Source organism: Fundulus heteroclitus, chromosome 22, assembly GCF_011125445.2.
Source record: "Fundulus heteroclitus isolate FHET01 chromosome 22, MU-UCD_Fhet_4.1, whole genome shotgun sequence".
Lineage (NCBI taxonomy): Eukaryota > Metazoa > Chordata > Actinopteri > Cyprinodontiformes > Fundulidae > Fundulus > Fundulus heteroclitus.
Window position 1 is genome coordinate 28,312,127 of NC_046382.1, and position 18,870 is coordinate 28,330,996.

General features: G+C 40.1%; 1 protein-coding gene across 10 annotated transcripts in view; it reads left to right on the forward strand.

Moving 5' to 3' along the window:
* The window catches only part of ctbp2a (C-terminal binding protein 2a), a 97,048-nt gene that overhangs the window by 58,919 nt on the left and 19,259 nt on the right, over window positions 1–18,870 (forward strand). For 3 of the 10 annotated variants that reach the window (XM_021317218.2, XM_036126763.1, XM_021317217.2), the window contains one exon: window positions 13,962–14,051. The exons of 4 other annotated variants lie outside the window; for them this stretch is intronic. In XM_021317218.2, coding sequence (XP_021172893.1) covers window positions 13,962–14,051 — 90 coding nt within the window. Of the gene's footprint in view, window positions 1–588; window positions 1,530–13,961; window positions 14,052–18,870 lie in introns of those variants that run through there. 3 more of the 10 variants (XM_021317216.2, XM_012863991.3, XM_012863990.3) reach the window with 3 other exon arrangements.

The following is an 18,870-nucleotide window of genomic DNA, read 5'->3' on the forward strand; positions in this document are numbered from 1 at the left end:
TAGGTCTTTAGTTTTCACCATCACATTCTGTGTTTCTATTTTCCTCTAGTATTGACAAACAACCAACTTTGACTTTGTTGTATGTGAGGAGGTTTAGGCAACTTTCAGCCAGCTGAGCGTCTGTGCGAAGCATCGGGTGGGGGAGGGGAGATATGATTGCTTTCTCTGGGAGCTCGTTGTAAGGACTGTACACGTTTTGATATGAATATGGCAGAAAATTGTCGTGTTTTTGACACGTCACATTTTAAAACCACGGTGCTTCCAAATTATATGGTTTTCATTTTTATTCTGATACCCTGTTCATGTTGCATAGCCTCAAAACATTCAAGGGGACGTCCGCTGTAGTTCAGAAAGGGAACTGGCTTGTTGTCAAACCTTTTTACTCCCACCGTTTTGTAGCATGTTTATTTTGAATTTAACCAAAGCGAAACCTTTCTAAAATACAGCAAAACCAGTTGTGCCTGTTTTAAGCAGCAAAGAGGGGAGTGGAGTGAAAAAAGGAAATGCAGCGTCAGATATTGGAGGAGAGTTTGAGGGTGTGAGGCGGACGGAGGGGGAGAAAGGGCAGGCGGTCTTAAAGCCCAGATCACAAATAATAAAACGTAGAGGCAGGGAAGGAGGGAGAGAGCGGAGCGGAAAAAAAAGGGAAAGTATGTAATGTGAAAAGGGAAGGTCAGAGGGACTGGAAGAGAAACATGTGCCAGGAGTGCTACACCTCTCGCTCCCTTTTTTCTTTTCTTTCACATAGCTGTGGTACTGGATAGTTTTTTTTTTTTTCTATTGCTTTTTTTCTCTCTCCTTTTTTCTCTTTTTACGCCCCCCACCTCTTCCTCTCTCTCCCTGCGCCTCGCTGTGACTTCCAACAAAAGGCTGACGGAGCGAGCCTGACGTCTGAATGAATAGCCAGAACCTGCTGTAAAGGGAGAAAAAAAGGAGGGGAGACGGAGCTGACGAAGAGGAGGCTGAGGAGAAACAGATACGAGTGATCCAGCTGAAAAGGGGGGAAAGACAAGAGCGCAGACAAGTGCCGATTGTCGGCTGAAGGCAAGGAAGAAGAACAAAAAAAACCCAGATCCTTTAATTTTCCTCCTTCTCTCTGGAGATTAAAAGAGTTGAAGGATCCGTTTTGACTGCACAAGCAAGGAGCGGGGAGAGTGGCCATCGTCTCTCTTCTGCGTCCCTCCCCCTCACCCGCTGCCCTCCCGTGCCACCATCCATTTTTCTTTCCCTCAAGAGTACCAGTCATCCGAGAAATGGAACTTCTTGGGGTGAGGTGACGAAAGAGGACAGATTTGGAAGCAAGCAGCGGGAGAGCGAGACGAGCAAAGGAGGACAGAAGGAGGCTGGAGGAGGAGGAGGCGAAAGGAGGCAGAGAGGAGACTAACCCCAGGGCATACTGTGTGAGAACACACCAACGCCCAAAATCTGCTTTCTGTCCTTCACCTCTATTTTTCTTCTGCCATGTGCATTACCTGATTTGAAGAATGTGGAGACAGCATTTCCCAGGCAAGGAGCACGGTTCACATCCTGTGCGTGTGTGTGTGTGTGTGTGTGTGTGTGTGTGTGTGTGTGTGTGTGTGTGTGTGTGTGTGTGTGTGTGTGTGTGTGTGTGTGTGTGTGTGTGTGTGTGTGCCTGTGTGTGCGTGTGCGTGTGTTTCTGCACCCATCATGGGTAATAATAAAAAGTCTGTGGCGTCCGCAGGGAGTAGGGAGTTGGCTTTTAAATGAAAGGGCTGCTTATAGTTCAGAAATGATGTGTATCGTGGAATTTGTGCGCATGTGAGATCAGGAATTTCGCAGTTTTGCGCAATAGTGCGTGGAGAGTGAGATTGGGGTCAGAGGTCAAACATGATCGGGCATGAGTGGTTATTCCCCGTTTGAGGGATTTATGTTATGTTTGTACTCTCTGTTTTTTTTTTTCATAAAATCTGCCTTTTTTCCATAGTGTGTGGTGCAGCTTGAAATCCCCCCCAAAAAAATCTAATGAGCCTAAATCTGTCCCAGAATTAACATTTAGAACAACAGATATAGATTTAGGTTACTTATTCTCTGACTTTTATTGGAGAAGATAAAGTACAGAGAGCTAACAAAGACTGAAGCAGTGATTCCCAACCTGGGGCCATGTCCCTCTCAAGTGGGGTGTAAGGCTTAAAATCCAAAGGGATTTGTACATTTTGCATATTTACTTACATATTTGCATATATGAATGGTGAACAAAAGTCTAGATGAAACCTTTATTGCATTAAGCTGTTCTACTACAGGAGCTGAACTGCAGCAGAAACAGTTGTAGAGCACTAAATGAGCTGCAGTTTCAGAAGAGCGACTGTTTTGGTAGGAATAGAGTTAAAGGCTCAACATTTTAGGCTTTGGCCAAAAACTGGAAAACTTCTAGGTTTAATGTTGTTTGATGTCTCACTAAATCCCTTAGAAAGCAAAAATTTGCTTGTGTGCCAATATTGGATGATTCGCTAAGTTGAGTTAATATGCTAACATTACATTATATATTGTAGAAGCAGCTACTATCCAAATATTAGCATAAATGCTAAAGTTAACATATTGGATCATCTGTTAGCTTAAGCTGGGATTTTAAAAGAAAAATCCAAATGATATCAAGAGATACTAAAATCGGTTGTATTTGGGAACTTAAGGGAAGGTAGTTCCTTCAAAGAGCAAGCTTCTCTGTTCATTTCAACGGCAATTTTTTTTTTCTTCGAAAAAGTGAAATATTCTAAACAATAAAAGGGATAAATAGCTAAAGTAATGTCCACCGTGTCCTGAAAGAACTCCATGCTTAAATAACCCAAAAGATAGCAGAAGTAGTTAAAGGCCAAAGTATATAGTGAAATGCTTCAGGATCAGTGGTGTGTTAAATTATAGCATAGACTCATAAAATAAAACTACACTGTAGTCACTGCTTTAAGTGTATTTATGAATAGAATCTGAATCACTTTTCACCCTGAAACCAGGAGCTGTATGAATCGTCCTGAATCAAACATTATGTATAAACTGCACATCAAAGAATTTAGCACAACACAAAATACAGCTGATACATCCTGATGTTCTGATCCCAGTACAGAGGTATAGATCAAGTTTATATTAGCGTTTCAAATTAATAAGATGTCTGGAATGTTTAGTGCTTAAAAGAAATGATTGAGGTCATCTTGTTGAACTAATGAATGCACATTTTGTGTGTAAACCAACCGCAACACTTATATGTACGTGTATGTACGTTGTATAGCAGCAGAGATGTGCTCTTGGCAAAAAGAAGGAAAAAAAAAAGTCTGTAACCGCTGATTCACAGTTTGGGATACAATAAATCCTGCAGAATAGTTTCTCAGATTCAAAAGTAAAACCTGTTAGACAAAACCAGATTTGTAGAGTTTCTCAGTATTTTTGTCCCTTTGTGGCTGTAACAGATCTTGAAATCGTTTGGACGTAATTGTTTCTGCGAGTGCCCGACAAGTAGAGACGATGTTCGCCGTCTGCTGTTCGTCAGCACCGACAGCTGCCTTTGTCCCAAATCCTGGCCTCGCTGCTTTTAAAGAGAATAGACGCCCGTCTTTCCTCCTCGGTTAGCACTGACACCATCTGTGATATCTTTGCTTCAGCATATGTTTTCCCCCCCTTCCTTCCTTTTACTCTCTTCCACTTTTACATGTGATCCCACCCTGCCCCTCTCTCCCTTTCCCTTTCTCACCCCTCCGCTGGAGCATTTTGGACGGTGATAACTTTAAAAGGGGGGAGGGTGGGTAGGCAGAGGGGAAGGACAAACAATGTCTTTGTGTGTCCACATAAGTGGAACAAGAGACAGGCTGGGGTTGGCGGCGGTGTAGCTGGGCACTGAAAGGGTCCGCCTGGGGGCCAGCGAAGGCAACTCTGCCAAAGAAAAGATTACACCTCCCCTCTTTTTCTGCTGCCTTAGGGATCGTAAACACACACAAAAATGCGGGGCCCTGATTTTTATTAACATGCATGGACAGTTGGAGAGTGTAACCATGCTGATTTTTGCCACTCGTAGTGTGAACGTGGACAGACTGGAGGAGCAGGAAAATGGAGAAAGGCGGAGTAGAAGGCCGAAATGAAATACTGATGTGGCCTTGTTAATTCATGAGCTCTGTGACTTAAGCTATCAATAAGGGCGAAACGGTACATCATCCCGCTGGATGACTAAGTGTCTTATAATCAGTAATCAATATAGAAGGTGGTCCTTATCTTTTTTTCAAAAATTGAAAGTTTCCCTGTCAGATGTTTATTAAAGCCTGAATGTGAAATGTCCATACATTTTAAACTGGACTCTAAAGAACCCTTGTTCACTATGTTTTTATCCAGCTTAGGTTTGATCAGTTTAACTCAGCCCAAGCAGAAGACTGTGACCCATTAAAAATGTGTTTCTTCCTCTGTTTCTGTTAACATGACATTTAAATTGGGATCTTCTGGCAAAGCACACTAGCAGGAACGTTTAAAACGGTATAATTTCCCTGGCATGCCAGTAGTAGGTGGCATGTTACCTACTGCTTCAGGCCTCCTACAGGCCTAAGGGCCCTAATTTCTCTTTATGTCACTGGCGACCTGTCCAGGGTGTACCCTGCCTCTCGCCCAATGAGAGCTAGAGATAGGCACCAGCACCCCCGCGGCCATGCAGGGATAGGCAGGTATAGACCACGGATGGATGGAGATTGAGTTGTAATTAAAAGTGCTATTATTTATTTACTTAATAATGCTATTTATTGAACAATGTAAACTCTGATATGGTGGTCAAGCAATAGAAATTCTGTCATGTAGTCAGATTAATTTGTTGTTAGTTCGCTACTTAACTGAAAAACAAGCTGGTTATCTTCTCCATATTTTTCCAAATTTGCTCTCCCCATTCTACAACAAAATCTGAAGCCTACAGCCACAGGTCTTACTCAATTACCTGCAGCAGATTCCCTGCGCAGTAAGTAAAGAGACTGGATGCTGTTTAGATGGATACAACACAGTTTATATCGTCAGTCTTAGAAAGGAGGGGGTGGCATTGAAGGCAAATTGATAGCGAGGGAAATATTATCAATGACAGATCTCCACAGAGACAGATGTGCGTGTGTACAGGGCAGCCTGAAGTGTGCCATGGTATTGGCACACAGCCTTTACCCTCAAGAGTAAATCTTTCAACTGTCCTCTGCACAAACAAACATTTTTGGTTTCCATCCTACGTTCGCTCCCAAATAGAACGTTGTTTAGTGACGCCAGAGAGATGCACTCAGTTCATTTTCATGATGTAAAAAAAAAACAGCTCTGGTTGGTGTACAGTTCCCCAAAAAAGATAAATAAATACACAGCGCCGCTCATGAAGGGGTTCATTTGGACGAGTTTCTGCTGGTTGTTGCAATATTCTCACATTGCTTATACTTCATTGATATCTTCTTGCCCTTCACTGTCACAGATGATTCCCCCCCCCCCTCCCAGCACCCAAAATCCTTCCCACATGGATGTTTATAGTAATGGAGGCTTCTTCAGTGCTTTTGTGGAACAGTGACGTTGGCCAGTCCGGCAAGCGATCTTCATTAGCTGACTCTTGTTACAACAGGGCCACTCCAGCAACTACTTCCTTTTTTTTTTTTTTTGCTTCAAAATAAAATCCTCAACAAAAGACCCAAGCAGTCAGGTTTAAAGCTGTCCCCTTCAGAATCAAACGTACCGGCCCGCACGTCACCAGACAGAAGTGACATGCTGACATCAGCTGGAGCTTATAGCTTCACGAGCAAAACCTCCCTGTGATAAGAAGCTTCGCAGAATTTTAAAAATGCTCTTACTGATCTATATCGTCATTGATGTGTATGTGAAGCATACCTAAATTCAGGACTAAGTGGTGTTTTTTTTTTTTTTGTCCGTGGAAACAATGGTCGGGGTACTTCCGCCCCTCGGAGCTGGCGCTGTATGTGAGTTCAGCAGTTGGGTGGCCTGCAGGGACAAGGTTTGATATAATTACGATCAAGCTTGAGGTTTTCTTCCCGCTGCACTTGCCACAAAGAAAACCCACTGGGGGTCAGAACTCCCCTCCCTCATTTCACTCATCTCTGAGGCCCTTCAGCTTGGGAGTTACTAGGTAACCAGAACCAGCTGTTGTTCCTAAGCCCACTAAGACCGTTTTTGTCCAGCATCACTTGCCAGGTCTTTTTTTTTTTTTTTTTAAGCCTGCTGTGAACTCAGTCTCTGCTGTGTCCCTGACATCATCGTGCCATGGAAAATATCCCTCACTTCCTTTTGTTTTTGCAGTTTTATTGTTCCACTAATACAACAACTGATGCCGTGTGTCACACAGGTCTGCGCAGTTTATACGGCTGTGAGGGACAGACATGGGAAAGAAATCTGCGAGCTGGTGGGTGTTGAGTGTTTGACCAAAGCGGCCCCCCTGTAATTTGAAAATGACGTAAAAGAGGGTCTGAGTGTCTGACTCCTCTGCAGGTGAAGAGAATAAACTGTTTCAAAAGGCTGTGAACAGAGATCTGAGACAGAAAGCGCACACAGTGAAAATATTCATAAGACTAGAATAGGGAAGGTAAGTTGATCCAATCCTGCGGTCCCAGAGTGGAACATTTACATTTCAAAGTGTGTGACAGCCTCGCTAAAAACAAGCCACAAATAAATCTGAGGGGAGCGAATTAACTTCCTAATAAAATTGTCTTTGTAAACCAGTCAGAGCGTGTCGAAGATCCGTGAAACCGCAAATCCAGGCCGCTCGATTTGTCAGAAAACAGAGCCTGAGAGAAAACAGATTACGTAGTTTGATGTTTTTGAATTCCATTTTAAAGACTGCCTTCCAAGTGCTTAGAAAGAAACAGGTTGGAATGAGGTTTTATTTTCTTTTATCGTTTTTCTTTCTGTTTGGGAAACGATCCCTCTCGCTCTGATTGAAATCTCTGACTCACAGCGCCCAGCTAATTTTCCTACATCAGCAGGGCCAAATGAGAGAATTAGACATTAAATCGTATTCACAAAAGAGTGACGCGTTTCCTGAGTTCTCCTTTTCTTTTGCTTTAAGTTTAAATCCTCTATTTCAGCTGTCAGGATCCAAAAAGGCTTTTTACTTCAGAGCATCTGTAATCCATTTGTGGTTGAGCGCACGCTGCTGCCAGTTCTGCCAAAAGGTTTTCATACTTCCCGATAAATGGTGCAGTTTGTGATTAGTGCTGGCTGAGGATAATATCAACTTTAGTCTAACAAAGCTTTCCTTGAGGAATGTAAGGACATGTGACCTTCACTGGATTAGACTATCTGCTGTCACAATTAGATTTACTTACTCAGGCTGTGGGCTTATTTGTTGGTTTCTTTCTTTCTGAGCGACAATGCTGGCTGTTGAGCTGTAATAAATACTCTAATTACAATAACAGGGCATTGGCACAGCTACTTTACATTTTAATCCCAAAGACGAGCAGCCCGAATATTTTCCTGCCCAGCATAAACCATCTTTAATTTGGTTGTTTTTGCTGCTCGCTTAAGTTTATATAACTGTTGAATAATGGCCCTGGTACTTTTTTCCCTGCTCAAGGGAGGCTGGTTTAGGTTGGATCTTTATGTTTGAGCAGGGACAGTTTAGCTTTCTACAGGGTCATGCTGCATTGGTCCTCGTCCTATCACACAAGGAAGAATTGGGTGGATTGAAAATAGGATTTAAGTTCTCTTGTTTTGGATTGACTAAAAAGGTTCACAATTTGCCATCTAGATACGAAACAAATTGCAGACAGTTATCTTGTACTTTAAAATTAATCAACTTACTTACCTTCAATCATTAAGCTGCTTCAAGTTGTTTCTTATCTTGCCATATATGTTGGTGTGACTTGTTTATGTGGGTTCAAACCTGAACCTTTTTCTATATTAACTTATTGTCTATTAAAATTCTATGAGTGCGCTTCGAAAAAGTGAACCAGGATAGTTTTTCACTTTATGTCAACATTTAATTTCCAGTTAATGCATAAAAAATATTTGTGTTTGGTTAAATTAAATATTTTCTGGTTAACACTACATAATTGTTTTTAACATATCCTAGCAGCATTCTTATGTGTTAACTTGAAATTAAATGTAAGGTAACATAAGGTGGACAACTGGCCTGGTTCACTTTTTTGACCATGGTCAAAAAGTTTTTTGCTGCTATGTCTTCTATTCCAGGAATTGTGCTTTCTAAGGCAAATGTACCTTCATCAGTGCAGACAAAGTGTCTGCATAGCTTAGTGTGAAATTAAGTTAGGTTAAATATAGGGTCATTCCTTTAACCTATGCATAGAATTTACATCAATTTAATTTGTGCAATTTATAAGGTATTTTTTGAAAAGTCGAAAAAATGTATGGCAGTATGGCTTTGTTTGAATTCCCATGAATTATTGTACAGCAGAAAGGGTATTTACTTGAGAATTTTGTATATGACATAAGCCCCATTCTGACTGCAGGCAAATGTGACCCAAACCTGATTTTTGGGGGAGTCAGGTGACCAGGTCAGACAGTGGGAACACTCAGATGTGGCCTATATCTGATTATTTTTTTTCCCAAGACAGATTTAAGTCGCTTCCATATGTGGTCCTGAATCCAACTTATATCTGATTTTTTGATATGTGACTCTAGTGGGAACAACCTAGGCAGATTTGATGTAACTTTAACATCACTTTCCATTGACACTTGTCACAACTTTGCGGCGACTGGAGGAGATAGCAGTTAGCGTTAGTAAGATAGACAGCAGCTGCAACAGCACTGCTCAGTGCAGGAACCTCATTTACATGCAGTGAAACTTCTACACAAGCCAAATTGGATGGCTCATATAGGAACCATTGGGATGATGTATGTAGCACATGGTTGTGCAAAATTTGTGTACAATTCTACACACGGAGGACTTTTCAATGGCAAAGAGGTTTTCACTCACTGTAATCCATTAAATCGCATTTTAACTGGGGCAGTGTGTTGTAATCTGCCCCTGTTGCAATGCGATACAATGGATTGCAACGAGTATCCTGCCTTAGGAGTCAAAGGAAGGTTTGCTGACATAGATTATTAAAAGTTGCCCTCGACTTCCTAAAGTTATGAATGAACTTGGGCTATGTGAAGTTGCTAAAAACTCTCCCCCTCCTTTCCTGGCTGCATCCCCAGATCCAAACAGACCTCTGTGCAGGCCATGCTCCTTACATGCCAGAATACAGAGTTTCACTTTCTTTTAATTTGTGCATTTCCCCCTCAGCACCCGCTGACACAATAAACGACTGCCGTTGGACACTTGAACCATAAAACCTATTTTATATGTTTGCTGGACCACAACATGGTGGCCCAAAAGTCATTGTTATTGTGCTTTTGTGCATGCGCATACAGGTCAGCTTGGGGCCGTAAATATTTCACACTGGAGTCAGATATAGGCAACATTTTAAAAGTGGTGTGGACAAACCCCACTAAAAAAAATCTGATTTCAGAAAGAATCAGAATTGAGCATTAAGAACTACAGTGGGAAAACGTAATCTTATAAATGCACAACAGTGAGTTGAGGTGCTGAGGAAAAGCTGCCTAATTAGTTTTTACTATTTGCAGCTGTAATTAATGGACTCAATATTGACCAAACCAATGTACATATAGACGTATGCTGATGGAATCTCATACTGAGCCTCGGCTCTGATTCTCTCTGTTTTAAAAAGAGATGTTTTTCTCCACTGTCGCCACATGCTTACTTAGAGTAGGCGTTGCTACAAAGACAAAGACTCATTGCATTTCGCTGGGCTTCTTTTATACCAACTGGGATTCTAAGATAAATTTGATCGACTTGTATTATAGCTAGCATTTGGATTACAATGCATGCAGTTAATCTGACGACATGACTGGATTGGATTATTTTAATCTGATTTACGTTTCAGATATGAATTGAATCTATTTGCCTTGTAAATTGATTTGATGGGCCATTTGCTATAAAACAATGCTATATAAATAAGCTAAAGTAAAGCTTGTTTATATTAATGACCTGGAGCTCTTGACAGTTTTTGCTGATATTGTCTAAGGACATTGTTGGGGTTGCAGATTACTTAATTTACTGTTTATGAGCACCTGATTTTTTTTTGGAATCGGTCTGTCATCCAAAAACGTGAAAAAAAAACAGCAACCCTAAAACAATAGAACTATTGTCTTGCAAATGCTATTCCCAGTTTACACGTGAATTCAATTTAATCCAATGATCGATATTGTCGGACTGGTGTTACAACCTGCTTTAAAAAATAAAAAAGCAAGCAGTAAGTTAAAGCTAAACACAGCACCAACAGCTATTTTATTTCTGTGATTGCTGTGCTTTGTGCATGGCAATAGGCTGGTGTTTAAATTTCAATACATTATTTTAAAAGCTCACTACAGTCATGCATCTGTTAAATAGGAAGTACTCTGATCTATCAGCCATTTGGTTTCCTTTTGAACATCTCCACTTACAAACAGAAATAATGTAGAAAGCATACCTAAAAAGCATAAAAACACTTTTTTTTCAGTCTAGACTGAGGCCCAGCTAAATTGCTTTGGTCAGAAAAACTGAGAACTGGTTATATAAAGCATTATTCACTGTTTTTTCTCTGGAGGAAGATCATTCAAGGACATGCAGATGAGGAGACTGCCATCTAACTGAAGCTGCATTAGTATCAAAAGCCAGTGTTGTAACTTGAGATAAAGTCTAAGCAAGAAATAAATTTGTTCTGGTGTAAAGTTAATTATCTACAATGAAGCTATGAAAACCTTCCTAATGTTGCAGAGGCATTCCATGGTAGTGCTCTGTAAGTAGCTCTTTGTATTATAGTAGTTTATGTTATGCTAGGATCTCCATCAGAGAAAATCAATACAATAGCATGTAAACCGTGCCAGGATACAAACCAGCACACAGGGCCTTGCAGTGTACACTCTAAACTCTCCTCTCCTTTATGCCAGCAAATTTTTCAGTGACTTCTTGATTGAAATCTTTCATTTCACAAGCAAGTCTGTATTTTCCTGTCTCTCATGCTGTTTCTGAGAAAAGTTTCTCCTCGTTTCAGCGTTGAGAAGCACCTCTCAGCTTCTGATGTGGCGATGATGATATTTAAGAGACAGTTTCTAAATAAAAATAAAAACTTTTAGATTGCCCCCCATTAATAACTGGAATAGGTCCACAGCACCACATCGGGCTCGGGCTGTAGACGAGACCGGGTTCTGTTTTTGGTTCCATTCAGCTTTGAGCTGCTGTGCGGTGCATCTCCATGATGTTCCTCAGACCTGTCCCCCTGTAACAAGGTTGCACAGACAAGATGCTCTGTGAAGGAGAGACGCTCCCTGGCGCGTCACAGAATGCTGCAGCAGACCCACAGAGAGAAGACTGCAAACATCTTTGGAGAAAAAGAGTACAAATGTATTTATTTAATTTTGTTGCCACTTTTACCCTTTGTTGTTGCATGACTTTTGGAGGAAACATCAAACGCAAACGCGATATGATTTGAAATATTTGTGAATAATCTTCGTTGTCCCACACAAGCCCACACAAAAACCAGTGGTGATTAGGTAATATGCTGGAGCATTACCGCGGCATGTCTGCACTGTTCAAACACTGCATATTTGAAATGGTACTTCAAAATACATTTCTTCTCCAACACATATTACAAGGTGGACGATCACAGATTTCTACAACATAAACTCACCTTTTCTGCAACACTTTGCCGTACTCCGAAGTGCCCAATGCCCCTTTGCTAGCAAAGGCTCACTGCTTTGCAAACGTTGAAAGAAATGATGATCATATTACTTAAGGCTGGTTCACACGGCAGGATTTTAAAATAGTCGGACGATTTTCAAAGCCTAAGATGTTAAAAAAAATTGTAGATAAAACAGGTTTGGTCGTACAGCGTGTGCTGTCCGGTCAGACAAGCACAACACCACACACGAACAGATTTCACTCAGGACCATTCAGATATCAGACAGGAAATTCCCTCAAGATCAAACGTGAGTTCAGAGTAAATAAACATGGACGATGGGGAAGAACATCTGCGATCGTTTGTGGACTGATTTTTAGCGGAGAAAAAGCATAAGAAAAAGAAAAGCCATTGGTTAAAGAAGCGGAGACAACACAACAAGGGATGCTCTATGTTTGCTACAAGTAGTGTTGGTTGGGTTTTTTGTCTCGGGGGGTTTCCCTAATCGTGATTTCTGATTGGCTACACATCACATTCAAGGAAGAATATCTTTTAAGATTATCTCAACAGACATGCAGAGATCGGCACCTCTTGGAAGGGGAAGATCGGGCCAAAAATTGGGCTAAACATGCCGTGTGAACCGGCCTTAACAGGAATATGTATTGCCTTATGTTTGGTATGTCCTGTTTGACCTGCCGGATGCTCCCTTTGATTTACCCTGAGTCTATACTCTACTTTGGTTTAGAGCAGGTCCATGTGTAGCAGAATGCGGTGAGACAATTTCAAGAAAGAAGTTAAAGGGGCCTAGTCACATACTAGGACTTTACCAATGTCTAAGCCAGTGGCGAGCTGTGGTTGCATACAAAGGTTTTACGATAGAATTGTCATTCCCTGTTGACTTATTATATTTTATTTCTGTGTTTCATACTTTGTTTTGCTCTATTTGTTAGTATATAAGGTGCTTTTGTGTATTTTTACCATACCAACACCAAGTGAGTGGAAGTATAGTCTTGCATGTGTGCAAGGAGGAGCAATGGAGCCATGAGAGTCGGCATCGCTAACGCTTACATTTGTCGCCATCTTGCTTTCTGATGGTTCCACGGTACTGCCGGCAGATGGCAGATCACTTTTTATGAATGCTGTTTATGAAGTGGAAAGCTCTCTTCAGGCTCAAAAAGGAACAAGCAAAAACTCTCAGGACGAACGTTCGGTGTATATTGTTTTATTTGAAGATGAATGTGTGATTTTTTTTTTTTCTTTTGTGTTTTCTTTTTATGGTCAAAATACATAATTATACCCCTTTTAAAGTCTTGCTGTTCCAGCAGCATGTCCTAGTTAGCATCTTTTAGAGATGTTTCAGGACTCTGACCACATCAAAACTTCAGTGGCAACACTTTACAAATGCAAGCAGAGTAAGCAATAAAAAGCATTTCTGAAGTCACATCCAGATAGCCAGCTGTTTGGGATAGCGCACGCACCCGTCCACGCTCACTTGCCTGCCTGCGGGTGGATTTTTAAGTATAGTGGATCGAATACACATGCATGACACACTTTTTGTATTTTTTATTTGACGGCCTTGGATCACTTTTCTTCCACTTCACAATAATGTTCCACCATGTCTTGGTTTATCACAAAAATGACAATAATATAAATAGAAGTTTGTGGTTGTAGTGAACATGTTTGTGGGGTATGGAAAATGTTTTGTTTTTGACGCTGTAATGCTTACCAGATCCCAGATAATTATTTTATCACACAGTTGCTCTGACTGGAAACACATACTTCACCTGTTTGTTCTCAGTACACGTTTCACTCAGGAACATTGCATGAACTGCTGGCATAATTCATATTTGAGTGTTTTGAAGAGAGTGGAGGTGAGGCACTACTCACTTAAAAAAAAAACTATGAACTATCTCATTAAGTGGGTTTTTTTTTTTGTTTTTTTTGACTGAAAGCTAGAACTAAGTCTCAGTTCTCTGTGTAATACCAGTAAGCCTGTTGTAATTACTGGTCAGGTATCAGAGCCATTTAGCCCCACATTAACAACCTTGTTAAGTGTTAATTATCTGCAGGTTATTTGTGTCTTAAATTCAGCACCATGTTCTGCCCTATTAGGCGGCAGTCGGCCAATTAGCCACCAGGAAATAATTAATCAACAGCTTCTTGACCCACTCCCATCAACTAAAGCAGCATTTTTTTTTCTCCCTCCCACTAAACGCTTCCCTTTCACTCATTTAGACATTAAAGCAGCTGATTCTTCCTTGTTACCTCAGGGTGTCTTTTGCATGTTTCTGTGTCTGAGAAGCTTTTCTTTTGTTCAACTGTCAGGAGATGGAGGTATTTTCCAGGCTGATAATGAACTCTGCAGGGGTGTGATGATGAGACACGGGGAGAGCTGGGGAGCTACAGGTGTGTTCGGTGAGGCTGCCGTCTGCTCCTTAAACCTGCCTCGCCAACACACACACACACACACACACACACACACACGAATAGCAATATTAATGCATGCCATCAGCTTGTGCTCATATGTTTGGTCCCCCTGTTGTCCACTCATCCATTCCAACTGATTCTTCCATTTATTGATTTCTTATTTATTCACTTTCATTTAAACATGACAGTGACAGACATCGCTGGACTAAAAATGTGACAAAGAAAGCAGAATAAGGACTGGAATGAAGAGGTTACGGATCAGCCACAAAGTCTGTGAGCCTGTGACTATGACCTGAAAAGTTTTAAATTATCCATAGATTACACACCACTGGATGCAGGACATACAAGTAGATTAGCTCAGCTAATCAGAGAACTTTCTAACACGTTTGTGAGTGTTTGAGGTAGATGTGGCTGGTATGCTTAGTAGGTTATGAAAAGTGTGAGTGCCTCTTTGGATTTTTTTATACAGATTTTTTAATCTTAGCAAAGTTCTTAGGTCTATTTAAGGTCTTTGATTAAGTCCAAAAAAAATTTAGTCTTTAAAGGATTTTGTTGGGATGCCTTCATACCTCCCAAAATACACACTTTCTTTGAGCTCTGTGTTATGATATATAAACTGTTGAATTACTATATAAAAAAAGTAAGTGCTAGGAGGTGCTTGGCTGAGTCCAAGTGAAACAGCGTGTTATTTGTCTGATGATAATTGTCTTGAAGACTGATTTACTGCAAAGTTGTGCCAGAGCAATTTGGGCTCAAGTTTCCCTTCTGCTGAACCTCATTTGGTACTTCACGTTTACTTCACAAATTTTAAGAATTCACCTTAATATTTTTAACTACAGGTTAATGCTGTGTGTAGGGTAAAGGCCAAAATTATTCATACCCCGGTCAGATTTTATATGAAACTGTGTTATTTTAATCAAGAAGTCGCTTTCTGATCTCAGAATGTAAACAATTGATCAGTTTTTGATTTTCATTAAAAAAAAAAATTGGATGTCAAAAATGATTTATTCTTATCTCACTAATCAAGTGTGTATTGGCGTTGTAGCAATCAAAGTGCTTTTATCCTTGCTAGCCAGCTTTTTGCATGTTTACACTGGTATTTTAAAGGTTTATTCTTGGTGATGAGCTCTTTGAGTCTGGAAGGCCTTCCTGCAGCTCCTCCTTTGCTCTCACGCTGTGGTGCATCCAACCATACAGAGCAAAATAAAGATGCATTCAAACTTACCGCAACCAAACCAGCTACTCTACAACTACTGCAATTCTAGATCGTGTAGCTTTGTTTGGAAAAAAAATTGCATATCTTTATATGTTACAGAAGAGGGTTTCAACCTCTCGGCGTTACTGTCACTGTTGCAGATCTCGACACAATGGGGCTGCCACTCTGTTCTCCCCCACCTAACAATACTTGGTTTGGGCTCCCTGCCTCTATTGGCTGGCTCTGAAAAAATAAACACGTTCCCAAAGTGTTGAAAGAAATTACAAAGTGCAAATTTAGTGCTTTGCATAAAAGCCATTTTACTTAGCACAGACACAGTGAGTAAACTTCACAGACAGATATTATCACAGAGCTCTGACATCTAAAATCTAAAGCCAGAGAATATCGGGGCTGCAATGAGACCTCCTGATGAGACGAGAGTAAAAGAAATTGTGTCACCGTGGCCGTGCCAGCATGCTTATAATTCAGAAAGTTTCTATGTTTATTTTATCATTGTAGAGCACTCACACACGGGCTGGGGCATCTGGAAAAATCCATTTTCTGTTGAGGATTTGAAATCAAATTTCCCCCTAAATGCTGTGTCTGTGAAAAGTGACACAGAGACAGGTTGAACACTTCTAAATATAGAACTTAATGACAGAAATGCTCTTCTCATGCATTCAGCTTCTTCTCCAATATAGTTGCAATATTTAGAGGGGTCATAAATGTAAAACATGTGATTTAACAGTACTTTTAAAATGACATTTTTATTTAAAATGTGTATATATATATATATATATATATATATATATATATATATATATATATATATATATAAACTTTACTATGCCACCCAACAGCCTGTTTCAGATCATACGTTCTTTACATGATCTGCTGTTTGTCCTGCTTTGCTATCAGCTGAAACGGCTCGACAATGAAACCCCTGATCAGCCTTGTGAGGTGGATGGATGTGCTTTAAAACTGTATGAGTCACATATTATCAGAGTTTTCCCAATACAGAATGTACATTTCTTTATTTTGTATATGTTAAGATTTGTGTTTTCAATCTTATTTAACAAAAATGCCTTCCAGGGCACTGCAAAGTGTTTTGTAAATGATAGTAATCGTATATGTTGGAAATACTCAGTGAATCAACAGGACAGAGCTAGTAAAGGTAATGCTTTTCCATTTAGTTTAGGTCTATTGGTGACACAGAGTTTCAAGCTGCTTTGTGAGCGTAAATTAGGGCTGAACGATTTTGGAAAATAATCTAATTGCGATTTTTTTATCTTAATATTGCCATTGCGATTTAATGCACTTTTTTTCTCTTTAATTTATCATGTCTTTTTAAAGATATGCAAACAACAAATCAATCTGTTTCATCGCTGTGCATATTGGGTGCTAAAAGAGCCGCTGCGTCTCAACTTGGAGCAGAAATGATTGCGTTCTGACTACGATTTATTTCAACTAAAATTGCGATTTGATTTTGACTTTTCTCTGCATTAACCACAAGCAACAGAAATGGCCTATAGATAAAGAGGTTTGTAAACAATGACTATTTAAAACAAGAACTTTTAATATTTTTATTAATCAGAATCTTATTAAAGAAAACAGCTTTTAATTGATTTGGACATCAATCCTTGTTGAACATAAAGTGCAACCAACAAGTCTATGTATTAAACTGATTGACCAGAACTTAATGCTGTGGTGAGATTTCTGAAAGTTTCTGGTAAAACAGTATGATTATATAAACTCTAAAACAAGTAATACAATTAGAATATCTCACTGTTGCAGCTCCCTTCCCTTCCATGTGGAGGCAAACCCACTTTAAACATTTTACTGACACTTTAAGGACGCATCTGATTCACTAATTGTTACATAGCCAAAAATTGCAGACCTCTGCGATTTGGAAATTGCGTTTTTTTAAATTGTGATTATATTGCAAATGCGATTAATTGTTCAGCCCTAGCGTGAATGTGCTTGTTTGGGACTTCACAGCAAGTTTTTTTCCAAAATTAAAGAGCTGTTACACTTCCTCTAAAGTTAGAAACTCACAAGAGGCAGATTATAAAATAATCAAAGGCAGCGTGGCAACAGGGGACACTTTTTCTTCCTGCAGCTTCTCAGCCTGTTTTATTAAACTCTGCCTGACGGCTGGATGGCCAGTTCACTCCTCCAGTAGGTGTCCCGTCCGTTCTGCTGCAGATGCCCCGTGCCATGCAGCTGGTGTCTCAGGCTGAATGTCATTTCTTACAGTGGGACAACTGATGTGCAAAATTAACAGGAGGCGTCTACTGTCACCGGGGATGTTTTACAATCTCTTCCAGCAAGCTTGACAGTCCATTTGTTATCGCAGAGATAAATTCATGCAAATGCATCATTGGCCGTCTTGTGCTCGGTACCTTGGTGATCTTTCATCAGTTTCAGAGTAGTGAACTTCTCTCCTTCACGTCACTCCTGCTTGTATGGATCTGTTCGTCACCAGCTGTTGTGGAAGAACAGAAGCAGAAACAAGACATTAATTAAATGTATGATGCTAAGAATAATCCTAGTCATTTGTCAGTGAAATTATATTAATGTCAACCTTCAAAGCTCCTTTTTTTTAATTGAACCTATGATTGCCATTCATTCTTGAATGGGGAACATCATTGTGTCTCTTGCGTGCATGTATGCAAGTGTGAGTGTTTTCATTCAATTTGAGGGGCTTGTGCATTATTGTAAATCTGCTAAATACAATGCATATGTTTTAAATACAGCAATGCTTTCCAAACATGTCTAGAGATGTTCTAAAGCTTACAGTGTTTCACCATACTTTGTTTTAATGTGTTTGTTTTTTATTTACGAAAAATCTATTTCACATCTTTTCAGCTTGGATTTCTTAACATCTTAAAATCTTCTTCCCTTGTGATAAAACTTATGACCCGTTAATACTCCTTGATTCCATATTTTAAATGTTTTATTTTCTAAGCCATTGTTACTAAATAGGAATCTAGCAACATTCTTAGGAACAAACAAATAGGTAAATTGTTATTGGTGCAAATCGACATATGTTAATACCATTTGCTAAATAGGTTTCCCTTGATTTTTTTTTACAAGCAAGTATCCCTCGCCCCCAACCCCACGAAAAAAAAGAAACAAAAAAAAAAAAAAAGATACACACACAAAGAAAGAACAAGTTCTTAAAACAAAAACCGCAATAACTCTTTCTTTTTGGGTATCAAAAAAAAAATCACCAAAAAATTAAGCCTCAATAATTGTCCAAAATACACAAGAAGCAAAGCTGTGCAAAACTCCTTTGTGGCATGCACCCCATCCTTTTTTTGTTCTAAGTTTAGCGTATTTCTGATCTGCTTCCTGTACATATGCTCGGACATTTTAGCTGCAGAGGTCACAAAAGCTCCTCTCTCCGCTCCTAAACTGGAGGAGTTGGAGGCGCAGTCACGACGTGAGCAGGCTTGGATGTCCTCTCCAGCAGCACAGATGCCACTAAATAAAATATTTCATAATCCTGCCCAAATCCTCTAATCACCATGACAACAGGCAGCAGGGAGCCAGAGAGTGGATGCGTTTGGACCCCCCACCTCCCATCTCTTTTTTTTTTTTTATCTTCTC